The following is a 15,163-nucleotide window of genomic DNA, read 5'->3' as shown; positions in this document are numbered from 1 at the left end:
TGTGTAGGTGTAATAATATATATGCATGGCTAAGTCCTGATTCAATCAGTCAAGTCTTTGTGCTGTCAACATTTCTCCAGCTGAAAAGTTTCCAACTTTAATTACAAAACTTATGGAACAAACATAATCAACTACACTACTTCGATTCCAACCCACAGTTTCAAATTCAATGCCAAGACAAAATCCCAAATCACTCATCAAAATATTTTCTTTTCAACACAGAATCTATCAAAAAACGACCAATACCCCCCACTCTGAAAACGTAAGAACAACCCTAAATTAAAACCAGGGTTTTTAAAAATAAAAATAAAAAAATAATATAGACAAACAGAAAACCTCCAACTGATGATCACAAGAAATCAATCAAGCCTATATATATGTATGATCCCACAAGAATTGACACGTCTTTGTCTCTCAAAGATCACTGGTTCTTCCCTAAGTAGGGTACAGAAATTTCTCTAGTATTTTATCTTTGTTTCCTAAGCATGGTACCATATCTATAACCCTACTGTATATATATCTATATCTATATATATGTAAACCACCTTTAATCTTCTTACCCATATCATATGTACCTTAGGCAACACCATCATTAATAACATCTCTTAACAAGCTAGTCATCATATGCATACACAAATCTGTATCTATATTTGATAACCCTTCTTCCCCGGGGTGTTTTTCTGTGTACGCACATGTGAGAGGGGGTAAGGGTTGGGGGGTGGGGGGTGGGTAGGCGTGTCTTCCGGAGGATACTTGCCTGAGGTTTTCTATTTTGGGGACATAAATGGGTCAGTGATCAAAGTTACTTCCCCATATTTTTCGTATTACTAATTAATGCTTCTGAGATGAGACAATGCTGCTGCTGCAGATTATTACAGGCACCAAAACCCATGCCAGAATCATTTGTTATCGTACTCTGAAGGGGCAATTAGAAAGAAAATAAAAATATAAAATAAAGCTATGGACATGGAGAATTAAGATGATGAGAAAATTTGAAAATCCCATAAAAGATGTAGTTAGGCAAAGTGCACATATCCAAATAGTAGCTAGTAGAAGCTTTAAAAATCTTCCAATGGAATAATAATAAGAAATTAATTAAAGGGTTTTATCGAGAAGATCGTCGTCATCAAGTGCCATAAATTAGTACTAGTTTAAGTTAATCGATGCACGAAATCTGAATTGAAAATCGATTCGATTTAATAGATAGAAAAGATATTACTAAAAACAACAAACAAACATCCCAATGCGTTTTTTGAATCCAGCACCTGCCTGCGATGCTCTCTTTGCTCCTACAATGGCTGCCTAGCTGCAAATGCAGGCCTTTTTAAAGGGCTTCCGACATCATGCGTTTGATCTCGTGTTAGAGAAGAAGAAAAGATTCGATCGATCGATAACGCCATAGATCCCCAAGAAATTATGATTATTATTATAACTACTATTAAGGCCTTGGAGGTGGGAAGAATTGCGTACCCGCCATGAATGCGCTGAGCGGAGTCGGATAATTGATCGAAGAAGAAGGATCCATCATCGAAACATTCGCGTGGCTGGAAGTGGCGCCCGCCGGAGATGACGCTGCAGCGGCGGCGATAAGATCAAGCGGTTGCTGTTGAGATGATCCTACGGCAGCTGAGGAACCCTCTCCGCCACCGCCTCCGCCGCCATGATACCCGCGGCTTTCAGGGCCTTGATCGTAGAGAATTCCTCTGAAAACATGGCCGCCGATGTTCACCGCCGTCTGATATGCCAAATGCTCCTCCGCATCATCCACTGCACTCACACGCACGCACCGGAAAACCGCCGACGAACTCACTTCTGACGGAAAGTGCACCGACTCAAACCCTAGCCACAGCCGGAGGGAAAAGAATTAGAAAATTACAAAATCAATTCACCAAAATTGGGTTTTCACCCCAAGCAAGAACACTAAAGCAGTCTTCTTTACTAAATCCCTTAAACTTTAATCCATTTTCGTCAGGTTTGATTTACTCTGCAACTTCGAGGAGGAAGGAGAAAGAGAAAAAGGAAAGTGAGAGGCGGGGGTAATAGCAGCAGATCATTCATAAAAAAAAAAAAAAAAAAAAAAAAAAAACATTTATAAATAATAAAAGCCCACAATTGAAATGCAGCAGAAGCATAATTAAATCTTCTTCAATTCACCCCGCATTATTTGCCCTAATTCTTGAATTTTAATGATCGCGGCTGCATAATTCCAATTTCAAATTAGACCTCACCCGACGTGGTAGCGGCCAATCGTGAGGAAGTAGTGCAGGCGACGGCGGCGCCGGCGCCGGGATTCTCTCTCATCCTTTTAGTGTTTTCCGGTCCTCTGATACTTAGCTGTTGCTCCTGCTGCAAAGATGCGAGCTGCTGCTGCCGTTCACGGCGTTTGGCCGCCGGAACCCAGGTGCTCTTGACGTGGGTCTGGCAGTGAAAGCCGCGGCTCTTACAGCAAGTACGGCACCTCATGTGGGCACAATCTTTCTTGGCTTGGTTGCCGCAGTCCTGACAGTTAATTCCTTCAGCTCCACTGCTACTGCCTCTGCCTTGCCTCATCATCCTAAACCCTGCTGCTGATCTGAAACTGTAATTGGAAGAATCATCACCAAGATCGGTGCCGAAGATGCTGCTGGTGGCGGCGTTGAAGTTATTGCTGGTCCTTCTACTGCTGGGGCCGACAGAGAAATCGACATCTAGAATGGTACTGTGGTGGTGATGGTGGTGGGGATTTTGAGACTGGGAGTGGGAGTTGGAGTGAGAGTGGAGTCTTTGTTGATGCAACTGGTAGTACTGCTGCCATAGCTCGAAACCCTTGTTATAGATCTCCTCGTTCTTGAACAGGAAGAGGCTATTATTATTATTACTATTATTATTATTAGTGGCGTCGGGTTGTTGCTGATCTTGGTGATCTTTACCGCCTAGTGAGAAAAACCCAGACATTTTCGACCCCTAGAAGCTATTATAATACTGTCGTCTAAGCTCGATTGTGAGCGAAAATCCATAGCAAACAGGGAAGAAGCCACCCCTCCAGGCTAGAGAAGAAAAAGGGTGGCGGAGAGGGGAAGAAGACAATTATAAAGTTGTAGTGCTTTGAAAGATCCGTGGCTGTCTCTCTGTGTCTCTGTCTGTGTCTGTGTCAGTCAGTGCGTGAGTGAGCGAGTGAGTTTATAATTATTGTTATTATTAATTTATTATTATTACTTTTATTTGTGGGATCATTAGTTTATTATCACTATATATGTGTGTGTAATCTAATTAAGTTCTGGGATTATGCTGTCTAACTCGGGACAGGATTTTGTTTTTGGCTACTAATCAAAAGCTTTGTGGTTTTTGTAATTCTAATTCTCTGTCTGCAGCTTTTCTCAGAAACTAAAATTTGGAATTTTCTAGGGCAGGAGCAAAAGGGTGCTGGAGATGATGATGATAAACGGCTCTCTCTCTCTCTATATCTATCTCTATCTCTCTCTAATTCACCCTTTCTCTCTCTGCTTTCTGTATGTATGTATCTCTTGATTGTGATCACTTGAATTGAATTCCTTGTCTTTGATTTTGATGCATTAAAGTCACAGCCCTGCAAACGCCGCCATCAGCTACTGGCAACCACTCCTCTGCAACCTCAATTTAAGACATCCCAAAGTACCCACTTTCGCTCTCTCTCTCTCTCTTTCTCTCTCCACCACCGTTCCCCCCCCCCCCCCCCCCCCCCCCCCCTCTCTCTCTCTCTCTCTCTCTCTCTCTCTCTCTCTCACACACACACAAACTCTCTCTCTCTCTCTCCAACAGCTACTGTGTGAGAGGGGGGACTGGTTTTCCAGCAGAAAATCTTGCCACTCCTCTACAGTTGTCTGGCAGTTTGCAATAAAAACCTCATCGAGAAAGACTAAATCGCAGCCGTTGCATGCCGATCCAACGTCCATAAATCGTCCACGTGGTGCGGCGTCAGCTTTTGCTTATTCGTCCTTGCACCGGAAAACACGCTCTACTTTTTCGCCCCTTCATTCAGTCTGACCATTCCCATAATAAATTTTACTGCCACCCCTTCGTCTTTTTTTTCCTTTTATTTTTTCCCCACCGATAAATTTCGTTTACCCAAATAAGGAAACACACCAAAATATTTGATCACTGACAAATCAGGAATGCGATAATTGTAATTCTCACCGTCACAAACGTCACAGCCGGTGAAATTAGAGCCCCCTAACTAATTGTTATTGTTATTATTATTTAATTAATTAATTAATAAAAACCGCCTCGTATTCCACTCTAATTCTTTCCCCAATCATTTTCGACTTAACAAATTAACTGCTCACATCTTTCTTCTGTCACACTAATTATTATTACTATTACTATTACTTACAACATTAACAAAATCAAATTAAATATGACTCTACGTCACATACATAGTTAAATTTAATATTCATAGAGTCTCTATTTAGAGGTCAACCCCCTTTGAAATAGCAATACCAGAAGTGATGTGTATCGTGAATATTACTACAATATTTATTTAACAATTTATCTTCTCTACTTGTATTTATTTAACAATTTATATATGATCTGTATCAGATATGCATGTAATATTTTGTTTTGAAATGTTGTAAGGAGCAGAAAATGATCAGAAGAACAGTTGCCCCAAAAGGGAGACACATATAGAGACAGGATCCAAATTATTTTTGTGCTTGTTTATATATGATTTGGGCTTCGTTTCCACAGAAGCTTTTGCAGATTTAGGGTTTTTTTAAAAAATTGGTAAAAATATAAATATTTAATGTGATATTTTCTGTGTGAGAGTAAATAGTTATATGATTTTATTTTATTTTATTTTTAAGATACTATTAATGAATACCGATGTTAGATGTTATATACAATTTTTTGCAACAGTATATAATTTTTTAGAGAGAAATTTTGATATATAATGTAAAATTAATTTTGAAAATATAAAACAAGAGAGCCTTTTGTATGTGAATTCTTGAAATAATTAAATTAATTGAATGACAAATGCCTTTGTATTGTATTCCCACCTCAGTAACTATGGAACTTGGGAGCTTTCTTGATTTACATTAATTATTTTTTATTTGATTATTATTATTATTTTCCTTTTTGTTAATTCTATTTTGTCTATCTTTGGCTGAATATTGTCAATGAGTACTGTTTTGTTTGTATTGTTCGTAAATTCTATATTGTTTTTGGATGTTTGTTGGTCATTATTGAAGATTTGGGAATATGAAATTGGGTAGAAAGACATGATCATATGCAAAGTTTTATTCTTCTAAAAGTGTGGATTTTTCTGAGGACATGCATGTGACCAGTTGATATAATATATATATATATATATATGATTGAATTATACACATCATTACAATGATGATAAATATTGTATCAGTATCGAATCTATTGTCGCATATATTTATATGATTATATTGGCTTATAATCTGTGTATTAGTGTATATTAAATTTCCAGACATATATATATATATATTATTTTTTGTAGTGTTTACTTTTAAATTTGATATAAAATAATGTACAATTAATTATACAACTTGAACAATCATGAATACTATAATTTTGTCACCTTTTGATATGGATAAACTTACATTCACATTCACTATGTATATATGGAAGACATATATATAAATGAATAAACCTAGCAAATTATTGATTGCCCTGGAATATATATAATATATAGTACTATTTTCTTTGAGAATATATTTACTTTGTTTTACGTAAAAATAATAATATACCATATTTATTCCAAAGCACAGGTTACATGATTTTATTTTTTATTTTTTAATTTCACTTTCTATAATCTGAAGCAAAACTACAGTGTTTGATCGATACTCAAGAGACTTAAAGGAAGTCTTAAGGAGGCAAATTATATAAGTTTGATTATCAAATTGAAAAGGGTTTTTTTTATATTATTAAATATTATTTTTATATTAAATCAAAATTATTTATTTATTTTTTTCAAACTCATAAAGAAACACACCTTTAAAATCAAATATAACTGATGAAAATAAATAAATAAAATAGAAATAAGAATGAAACGTGTGAGGAAAAAGGGCAACAATTCTTGCAGCGGCTGATAAGACAATTCCTTGGGAAATGAAAATTTGCAAAAAATCCAAAATGAAATGAAATGACATTATTAACAGACACAGTAGCAATACACACACAGAGGCACAGTGCTTTCTCCTCGGACCATCCTTAAAGTTATAATAATAATAATAATGCAATAAAAGGACTACATTACATACATACTACTTCTGCATACTCAACTCTTCTACTCTTGTTACAGTCACGGGAAAGAAAGGAAGCCCTACCAAAAATAAAATTAAATTAAATAAAACAATTTATAATTACATATATATATATATATGTATATTCAAATACTACTATGATTATTTTTACTTTCCATTTCAAGGAACTAAGCACGTGACTGTGCTGTGACTCATTTCCTTAATAAGTGCCCACAATTAATCAGTTTAATATAATCCCTTATTAATAATAATTGGTATATATATATATATACATACATACGGATACGGTCGACTAAAGTGGGTGCCAACTCGAATTAATTAATTTTGGGGGCGGACTAATTCTGCGAAACGGGAATAATTCTGGGGCCGATGTTGGACTTGTTTATATTTGTTTTTAGGGGCCCGAGGATCTACTTTTTTACTGTTTGACCCCCTCACTTTTTATTATTGCCTGCGGTCATCATTTTCTCTGTACGCTAGCTGCCACCCGATCTTTCCAATCATATTTAATCAAAACAATGAATTACTAATAACAATTATTAATATTATTATTTATAAAAATTATTGTGTCTAGTGAGAACAGTACTCCATGATTGGAATAAAAGGTTGTCTGTTAATTAATAACGTTAAGGATATGAAAATTGTTGAATTCAAAAAAATTGTGATAAAAATAAAGATTGCGGAAAAAGTGGGGGCCAAGGTACAAAAATAAATAATTATAGGGGTGTGGGTGACAGACGGCCGCGATCCGATCTCGAGCCCAACGTCGGATAGCCTTTTTTCAACGGTGGGGATGACGTTGACTCTTCTCTCCATTTTGTTTAACCAATCGGACGAATTAATCAACTTTTTCTTATTACAAAGCAGCCACTGGAATTATTTATTACTACAAGTTAGCTTCGATTTATTAAATTGATGTTTTGATATTATTTATGGCAAGTAATTTTTCTATTTTTCTTTTTTCTGAGGTGGGGGAGGGGGCCGCAAGTCATTTGCAACATCCACGTAAATAACGATAATTATTAGGACAGCCACAATAACAATAATAATCTCTCCGTCCCGCTGCAAGGTTGTCATTTGATTTTTACATCATCGTACTTCACATTAAAAATATCTTTATATTTTAATAATTTATTCTAGACTAATAAACATATTTTTGTCTTCTTTTTTTTTTCTCGATTTATACTACGTTTTGATATAATAATTAATATTAAAAAATCAACATAAAAAAAGTCACAATCTTACGGCGGGACGGAGAGAGTATTAATTTTTATATATATAGTAAGGCGTAATTAACTTTACTACATCAAAATTGAAGTGGCGAAGTTGTAGACAATGCATAGTTACGCTGCTGATTGAAGTTAATCTCGTACTATTAGCATGTACTATTAGTTATCTATTATTTATTTTATTGATATTAGAGTAAACTATTTTTTTAATCTCGTAACTTGATCTATTTATCATTTTAGTTCCGTAAGTGGAGTCTGTCGCAAATTAGTCTCATAAGTGAAAAAATTTCGCTGTTTTAGTCTTCCGTCGCCGGAAACGCCTACATGGCTCGCCGGAGACTATGTGTCCGCCAGGTTATGTCTGTGTTATACTATGTGATGTGTATTGAATTCAATAATGTCATGATCGATGAACTATTATTATATATAATCGATTTTATATGTTCCATTGTATAATATTAGCATAAATTTTGTGTTCTTTATGTATTTGTGTTATATGTCGATCGTGTATATGTTATGTATTGTATTTACTATTTCATAAAAAGCTAATGTCACAAGGCTAAATATTTATATATTAATAAAAAAAAATTTAAAAAATGGTGTAAAGAGTAATGTATAGAGATGTAGGCATTAAAAATGGTTGCAGTCACATTATGGAAGTGAAGTGTTTGTGGTGTCAGTGATCATATCAAATGTTTCGAAGAATATAATGTGTGCACTAAATTAAAATTAAAATATACCATTAAGCACATGAAATGATGCCACTAAGACATGGATAAGTAGCACACTGTTTGCTGTTTAAAGTTTGATTATTTTCTTGAATGAAGTAAGTGTTTATAATGTACTTTTAATATATATATATATATATATATAATAGTTTTTCAAAAAAAAGCAATAATTATGCAAGCAGATAAAGTCGAACTTAGCTTTATAGATTTAAGGTTTATATATCTATATATTTAAGGTTGGGGAATGTAACATGACATTTTAGGTCCTATATCTATGTATATGTTAATGTCAACATAATAATTTGCAATCTAGGGTGATACATTTGGTTTGTAGTATATTGTAAGTGTTAGATTTTTACTATATGTTTAAATGAAATAATAAATTAATTATATATATATATATATAAATACTATATTTTCAATTGAGAAGTACTAAACATAAAGAAACAAGCAAGGCAGCATAATTTAATATATGCATTCTCTCCTTGATATCTCAAAATTGTTTTTATTGTGGCGCAGTTAATCATAGTATGCTACACACCACATGGGTTTCATCAACTTTTCTCAACCCTACCATCATTTTAAATTTCACCCCAATAGACATATATACATATGACCAGATGGAAAAGCTAATCAAGAAAAAGGAAAAGAAAAGTATCAATAATAATAATAATAACAAAATAACGCTTCAAAACCAGTGAAATTGGACTAAGAAAAGAATAAATATATATATATATATATATATACATGCATCATTCATTTATTTAAAATAATCCTCTACGGGAAAGTAACATAATAATAAATTCTTTTCTTTTGTGATAAACACCCAAACATTACATATTATTTTGCATTTTGAACTCAATGAAATTTCCTTGTGAAATAACTCTCAGGCCAACGTAGGAATTAACGATATAGCATGTAATAATATAACACAATGCATATTCCGACAATACATGACATAATTCGACATAAGACAACATATTATTGTAGTACATGCTTATACATGACAACATTGTATTTCGCACGTAATCTCTGCCTTGATTATATATGCTGACTTGATCAGATTAACACAATACTATAATTTGATATATAAAAAGTGAAGTTGAGTAGGTGAAGTAGTTGTCTATTACATATTCTGCAAAAAAACACAAGTTTGGGGGGCCATTTAAGAACACCAATATACATTGCCACGTCTAAACTAGCAATGCTCTAAATTCCACACACCATAATAAGAATGGTTGTAACATAACAAAAAAAAAAAAGAAAAATGAAAAAATCATACATGGGGTTTATTACAGAGAAACATGTAATGTAACGACGATGAGAAACAAAAATAGTGAACAAAAAAACATATAGAACAAAACGAAATATTTTGGTTTAGGAAACTCATACCTGTTTGATTGCTGCTCTGTTGCTTACCCAATCCTCTGGACATGTCTTGCCCAGTTGCAATTTCTCTAAATGCTGACCCAGCAGGCGGCTGCCGATTCATTCATCGAATCTGCGAAGGGGAACAGAGCAACCCGGAAGCATCGGCTCCGATCACCGAAAGATCACAGACGGCGCAGAGCTCCCCTTGTTGGGACAGAACGTAATGCGTGGTGCAGTAAGGGCAGGTTACGTCTTTCTGGCCTCGGTAGATCGGGACATACGTGGCGCCGCATACGACAAATGGGTTTCTGAAGTCGTAGTTCAACTCAGCTGTATCTTTCATGTTCCTCTCCGCCGCCTGAAGAACCTGGCGGGCTGTTTTGGCCTGGTTCTCGTTGCTCGGATTGGTCTCCAGAAGTCGGCGAGCGAAGTTGGCTGCAGTGCTCAGATTCTGCGCCTTGTAGCATACCGTCATTGCGTTCATCAATGCGAGCCGCGTGTGCGGAAGCTGGAGGTTACAATGGGTAAAATAGGCCGCGAGTTCCTGCTGGCGAACAGGGTCGTTTTTCAATTCTCTCCTTTTGAGCTCCATCTTCAGTCCCAGAACATACTCTTTTGCAATGATAACCAGCTCCTTGACTTCATCCACCTCCCGCCTTGTCTCGACTATGATCAGTGGAATTGTGTGAAGAATAAAGAGGAAGAGCCGAAGTGCTTCAGAAAACTTTCCGGTAGTTGTAGCTTTGTAACCAGCCTTGAGCTTTTCTTCCAATTGAGAGAAATTGTAAATGAGCGAAGGGGGGCCACGGACATTGGGACTCGTCGATTCACTCCAGCCCCTCTCCAGTGCAATCGAGATCACAGGCGCTGAGGTGAAGGCATCCAAGTAAGTATGACTGCCCAAGTGAAGGTCAACAAACTGCGACTTAAGTGGAGAGAAATTCTTTATTCCCAGTTGCCGGTTCAACAGGCGCATTGCCGTGTCGAAGTTGCCTGCAGCTGCATGTTCTGCTGCCAGAGATGATCTCTGTACCCAAATTTGGCTTACCGGCATGCCAGGGGTGGGGGCGACGAATACAGCACATCGTGCATTAGCACCGGTCTTTGGTGTCTCGGCATCAGCAGGCAAATCCAAATCCTCAAGATCCCATCCTCCCTCCTCATCATTCTCCTCGTGAATATCATCTGCCTCCAGTGATATATTAATGTCACCATTCTGCAAGTCGGTCACCTCACTGATATCCAAGCCCTCACCCCAGTCGGCATCTGCTGCCTCTTCCAAATCCTCGTCTACACCTCTGCCTGTATCATCTAGACCACCCTCAAAAATTCCTTTACTTACCATTAACAAAGGCCAGTCACCAGCACATAACACTGGGGTTGGGGGCATCAGAAGTGAAGCTTTCTTTCCTTCGGGGAGAGAAGGAATATTATCACCCAGTTCCGCAGCAAGGCGCTCTGCAACATCATGCAGTCCATGGGTTGAGGCTGTAATATATGCAAGTGGCAAATGACCTGCATTTTCCAGAATCTTAACACGCTCCCGCACATCGCCTAGATATAGAGCATCATGAAACTGACCCATAACATCATTCTTGACTTCAGCAATTTTCATCATTTTGGACAACTTGTCTAGATTACCAGTGATCAGGTAATGGAAGGATAGCCTCTCAAAGTTTTTCGTCTTTTGGTAAGCATATTCAACAATGCCAGCATTTCCCTGCCGAAGTGCCTCCACACCTAGCCTGTACCAGTAATCTTTCTCATCAATATTTTTAGCCGATTCCAGAGCCTTCTCAATATTACCACTTTCAAGAGCTAAGTTGAAGCGAGTTCTCTCATCTTTCACAAAATAAAGGGCAACTTGGGGAAAGCCCTTCTGCTGCAGATACGCAATCATGGCTTGCCCACACAAATCAGCATTTTTTATCATGTTCATAACTTGGTCATAACGCTTCTTCAGCAAGGACAGCTTGAAAACATACTCCGTACAATCCACAATGACTGGACGGCTTTTCCCATCCCTGTCCAAGCAAAAGATGGTGTTTCCATATATCTTAGTGATATACAATGGGACATCCAGTGTCTTGATAATGCCACTATCTCCATTAGGAAGGCAGTATTTGATATGTGTCAAAGTAGTATATATAAAGACACCATTGTCATCCCAGGCTCCACTCTTGACACGAATTGTCTCATGAAGAGTGCAACGGTGCACAAGCTTTTTATCAGCGATAACAATGGAGTGTTTGCTCAGTAAAGCAACACTTTCCATGTCAGAAGACCAAACCACATATCTTACAAATGGTGTCTGAAGATCCCCAAGGGTAATCCTTTGTTGGAGATCAAAAATAACAACTTTGTCCTCAGATCTGCAAAGAAGATTTCCAGTGCCAGCATAGAATATAGCATCAGTAGCAATAGGAAGAGCACTCTTCTTCACCATTTCATTTTTCAGATTCTTTACAAGGACCTGGTTTGTGCTCTTCTCAAGCACAGCAAACCTATTTCTTGCAATGAAGACTGCAGAACCCCCAGTACCTCTCTTTGCCTCTTGAGCCGTGTCACCTCTGCCATGGCTATCTTTTGGAATAATGTAGAGTTCATATGAACCACCATCTACATCAGAGCAAATCAAGACAGCATTCTCCGTAGGACTGTAAGAGAGAGTTCGAGGCCCTTGATTCAAATTATTAGAGCCAGGACGTCGGATAGGTATTAGCTGGATGTCTTTCTGACTTGAGTACTCAAAAGAACGGAGAAATCTGTCCTTCACATATAAAAGTGAATCACCAGAAACAGAGAAGGCAGGGCGCTCTCTCTCCAACTTAAATACAATCATTCCACTATCATGACCAGCAGCCAGAAGATTCATCTCAGGATGAGCTGAAAGGATCCAGAACCTGTCGTGCTCCCTACGGAAAGTCTGCAGGCCAGTTCTTTTAGTAGCATCCCAAACTCGAATACTTTTGTCTTCGGAATTAGACACAATAATGTCCTGCTTTGCATGGAACAAAACACATGACACATTATTCATGTGACCTCTCAAGGTATCCACCTCCCAAGCCTTAGTATCTGTCAAAGAATGAAAGAAAACCCATATGTTCAATTGATAATTATAAGTTTCCCGCAACAAAATAAGCTATAGATGGTACACTGATTACCACATCAAATATCAAAGGGCATGCATGACACGGATAAATGATCAAACACATGTTGAGCTCTAGAATATAACATTTACTTTTCTTATAGAAGAACTGGAGAGCAACATTCAACCATGACAGTACTTTTTAGCATTGAAGTTAAAACATTAGGTGCACCGCATTTATTGTCTGATCTTCATCAATACCAACACTTATTACCAAGAAAATAAACAACACTTAAATAATAGTAAACGATATCAATATCACAAGAGCATACCATTCATGCGCCAGATTTTAACTTGGCGATCATCTGCTCCTGAAACAATCAGGGGGAGAGTGGGATGGAAGGAAGCCCAGTTAACCCCTCGATCGTGGCCTTCCAAGACATACTTTACAACAGCATCGACACCACCAAAGAAGTCTGAGTTCATTTGAGAAAGTCGCAGAATATCATCAGCAGGAGATACTGTTTTCTTCCTCAAGGCACCAATATCCCAAACACGAACAGTCTGGTCCAAAGAGGCTGAAACAACAAGGTCCTCTTTGGGGTGGAATGAAGCACACATGACATAATGGTTGTGGCCAGTCAAAACAGAAATGCAAGTTCGAGATTGCCAATTCCATATTCTGATTGTCTGATCATCACTTGCACTTACAATCCATGGGTACTCATGGTGAAATTGGACTGTCCGGATGTAATCAAGATGGCCAAGAAGTGTAAAAAGACACCTATGCAATTTGTAATTCCACACCTTGATTTTGTAATCATCACCTACATAAGAGAGTGTGCACTTATGAAGCATTATGAAGCTAAAGTAATAGGGGGAAAAAATCTTCAGCTACAGATTTAACAGACATGATGGCAACAAAAAGCCATAAATAACCTTATCAGTCAAATTAACTACATGCCTCTAGTGAATCAACAAGAGTTTTGAATAACTAACAGATCTACGTCAGGAAGTAATAGCATCAGAAACGTTATTAGATAATAGTTAAGCAATTGTGAAGTAGTGGACATATGTTTAGCAGCACAATGTACTTTAATATCATCAGCTGTAATGATGTAAAATTATGCACTTGAAAATCTCCAGGTCCAGTGTAACTAATTTGTCATGGTCTCAGGTTGACACAATATCAAATACTAACAAGACGTATATTTCTACAACTGTAATAATAGGCAACATATTTCACCTGCTCATACACCACCTCTACATCTTAAGGACATCATCCCAATTGGTTAAAGAAAAACTCATTTTCATGCTTCAAATTGAATCAAAGATCATAAGAACATTGGGCATACACGTCCCTTTTAGATCATCGACCATAGGATACCCAAATCTTAAGATCAATATGTAATCACAAAAGTTTAGTTCAAATGCAGGACATAAAATAATAGCAACAGGAACTAAAGAAAGGTTATATGCCTGTAAATGCAAACTAAACGGCATATCATAATCACATCACTAATTTCAGTAAACAACTGTGTGACACATCCAAACGACAAATCCAATCTGCAAAACGCTCTGATCTGGTAGACAAAAATTAAAAACCAATCAATTAACGCAAATCGACAGAGATCCGAATAGAACACTTCATATACAGCACGAAATACACAATTTTCCGAAATCCACGAATATCACAATGCAGCAAGCAAAATCGACGATAGAGAAAGAAAAAACAAACTCAGCAAAACTAAATCAGACCTCCAGATACAAAAAGCGGCTGCGATTTGTGGAAATGAACTCCACGAACGGGTCCATCGTGCTCGTCGAAGCGATCAATGAGTGTGCCCATGCGATAATCCCAGAGCTGGATCACGCCGCTGTGGAGACTCGCCAAGATCCATGGCCTCTTGCTGTGGAAACTCAAACCTTTCACTCTATTACTCTTCGTCTCAAACTTGGTCAGCATTTTCCTCAATTCTTTCCCACCACCCAAAATCACAAATGAAAAGCAGTGAGATCTGAATCCAATCGAATGGACGGATCAAAGCCCTAATTCACAATTCCGCTCCCCACCAGATTGAGATCCGACAAGAATTGGGGTTCCCCAATATAAAGCAGCGTCGATCGAGTGTGGTGTGGGTCGCAAATCGCATTGGATCCAGCACAACCTGCGTTTAAGAGCTGGTCATTGCTGCTGTACGCCTGCCGGTGTGGATCTACTCCAGTGTAAACTTTTTCATCCAATGTTTTTTAAATGTGAAACTCGGTTTCTCCTTCACATTTTTCACCCCTCAATTGACCAAAACGACGTCACTTTAGGGCCGTTTACCTTTTAAATCTGCATTTGAAGTCATTATTATTATTATTATTATTATTATTGATATTAGATTTAATATTTTAATATTTTAATTCTAATTACATATATATATATATTTATTTTAAAATTAAAACAATTAATAAAACCAATTTGTAGCACTAGCAGCTATTTTTTCTTTTTTCGAA

The 15,163-nt window shown here is 37.2% G+C and overlaps 2 protein-coding genes across 4 annotated transcripts; both read right to left on the bottom strand.

Annotated features, from left to right (window-relative positions):
* Positions 1 to 748: 748 nt before the first annotated feature.
* Positions 749 to 3,452, bottom strand: LOC127246713 (protein EXPRESSION OF TERPENOIDS 1-like). Of its 3 annotated transcripts, none has more exons than XM_051268237.1 (3): positions 2,229 to 3,452; positions 1,471 to 1,839; positions 749 to 1,332 (listed from the first exon to the last, which is right to left on the bottom strand). In XM_051268237.1, the coding sequence occupies exons 1-3, from the start codon at positions 2,932 to 2,934 to the stop codon at positions 1,325 to 1,327; spliced, it is 1,083 nt and encodes a 360-aa protein (XP_051124194.1). In that variant the 5' UTR covers positions 2,935 to 3,452; the 3' UTR covers positions 749 to 1,324. The 3 variants fall into 3 exon arrangements, with proteins under 3 accessions (XP_051124194.1, XP_051124193.1, XP_051124195.1); XM_051268236.1 differs by having other exon boundaries at positions 749 to 1,306; XM_051268238.1 differs by having other exon boundaries at positions 750 to 1,839; positions 2,229 to 3,445.
* A 5,814-nt stretch (positions 3,453 to 9,266) lies between these two features.
* Positions 9,267 to 14,930, bottom strand: LOC127246428 (coatomer subunit alpha-1-like). The gene is made up of 3 exons (XM_051267818.1): positions 14,420 to 14,930; positions 12,994 to 13,488; positions 9,267 to 12,648 (listed from the first exon to the last, which is right to left on the bottom strand). Exons 1-3 carry the CDS (start codon positions 14,625 to 14,627, stop codon positions 9,695 to 9,697), a joined length of 3,657 nt encoding a protein of 1,218 aa, XP_051123775.1. The 5' UTR covers positions 14,628 to 14,930; the 3' UTR covers positions 9,267 to 9,694.
* Between the last annotated feature and the right edge of the window lie 233 nt (positions 14,931 to 15,163).

This window comes from Andrographis paniculata, unplaced genomic scaffold (genome assembly GCF_009805555.1).
Source record: "Andrographis paniculata isolate CXL003 unplaced genomic scaffold, ASM980555v1 Contig30END, whole genome shotgun sequence".
Classification (NCBI taxonomy): Eukaryota; Viridiplantae; Streptophyta; class Magnoliopsida; order Lamiales; family Acanthaceae; genus Andrographis; species Andrographis paniculata.
The sequence above is the reverse complement of the archived record's forward strand: the minus strand, read 5'-3'. Positions and strand labels throughout refer to the sequence as shown.

Excerpts from the sequence above, each read along its gene's own strand:
- LOC127246713 (XM_051268238.1), bottom strand. The coding sequence starts at position 2,934 with ATGTCTGGGTTTTTCTCACTAGGCGGTAAAGATCACCAAGATCAGCAA. Across the intron at positions 1,840-2,228 it reads ATTGGCCGCTACCACGTCGG|GGTTTGAGTCGGTGCACTTT; the intron begins GTGAGGTCTAAT and ends GGCTGTGGCTAG.
- LOC127246428 (XM_051267818.1), bottom strand. The coding sequence starts at position 14,627 with ATGCTGACCAAGTTTGAGACGAAGAGTAATAGAGTGAAAGGTTTGAGT. Across the intron at positions 13,489-14,419 it reads GCCGCTTTTTGTATCTGGAG|GTGATGATTACAAAATCAAG; the intron begins GTCTGATTTAGT and ends TCTCTTATGTAG. Across the intron at positions 12,649-12,993 it reads TAAAATCTGGCGCATGAATG|ATACTAAGGCTTGGGAGGTG; the intron begins GTATGCTCTTGT and ends ATTCTTTGACAG.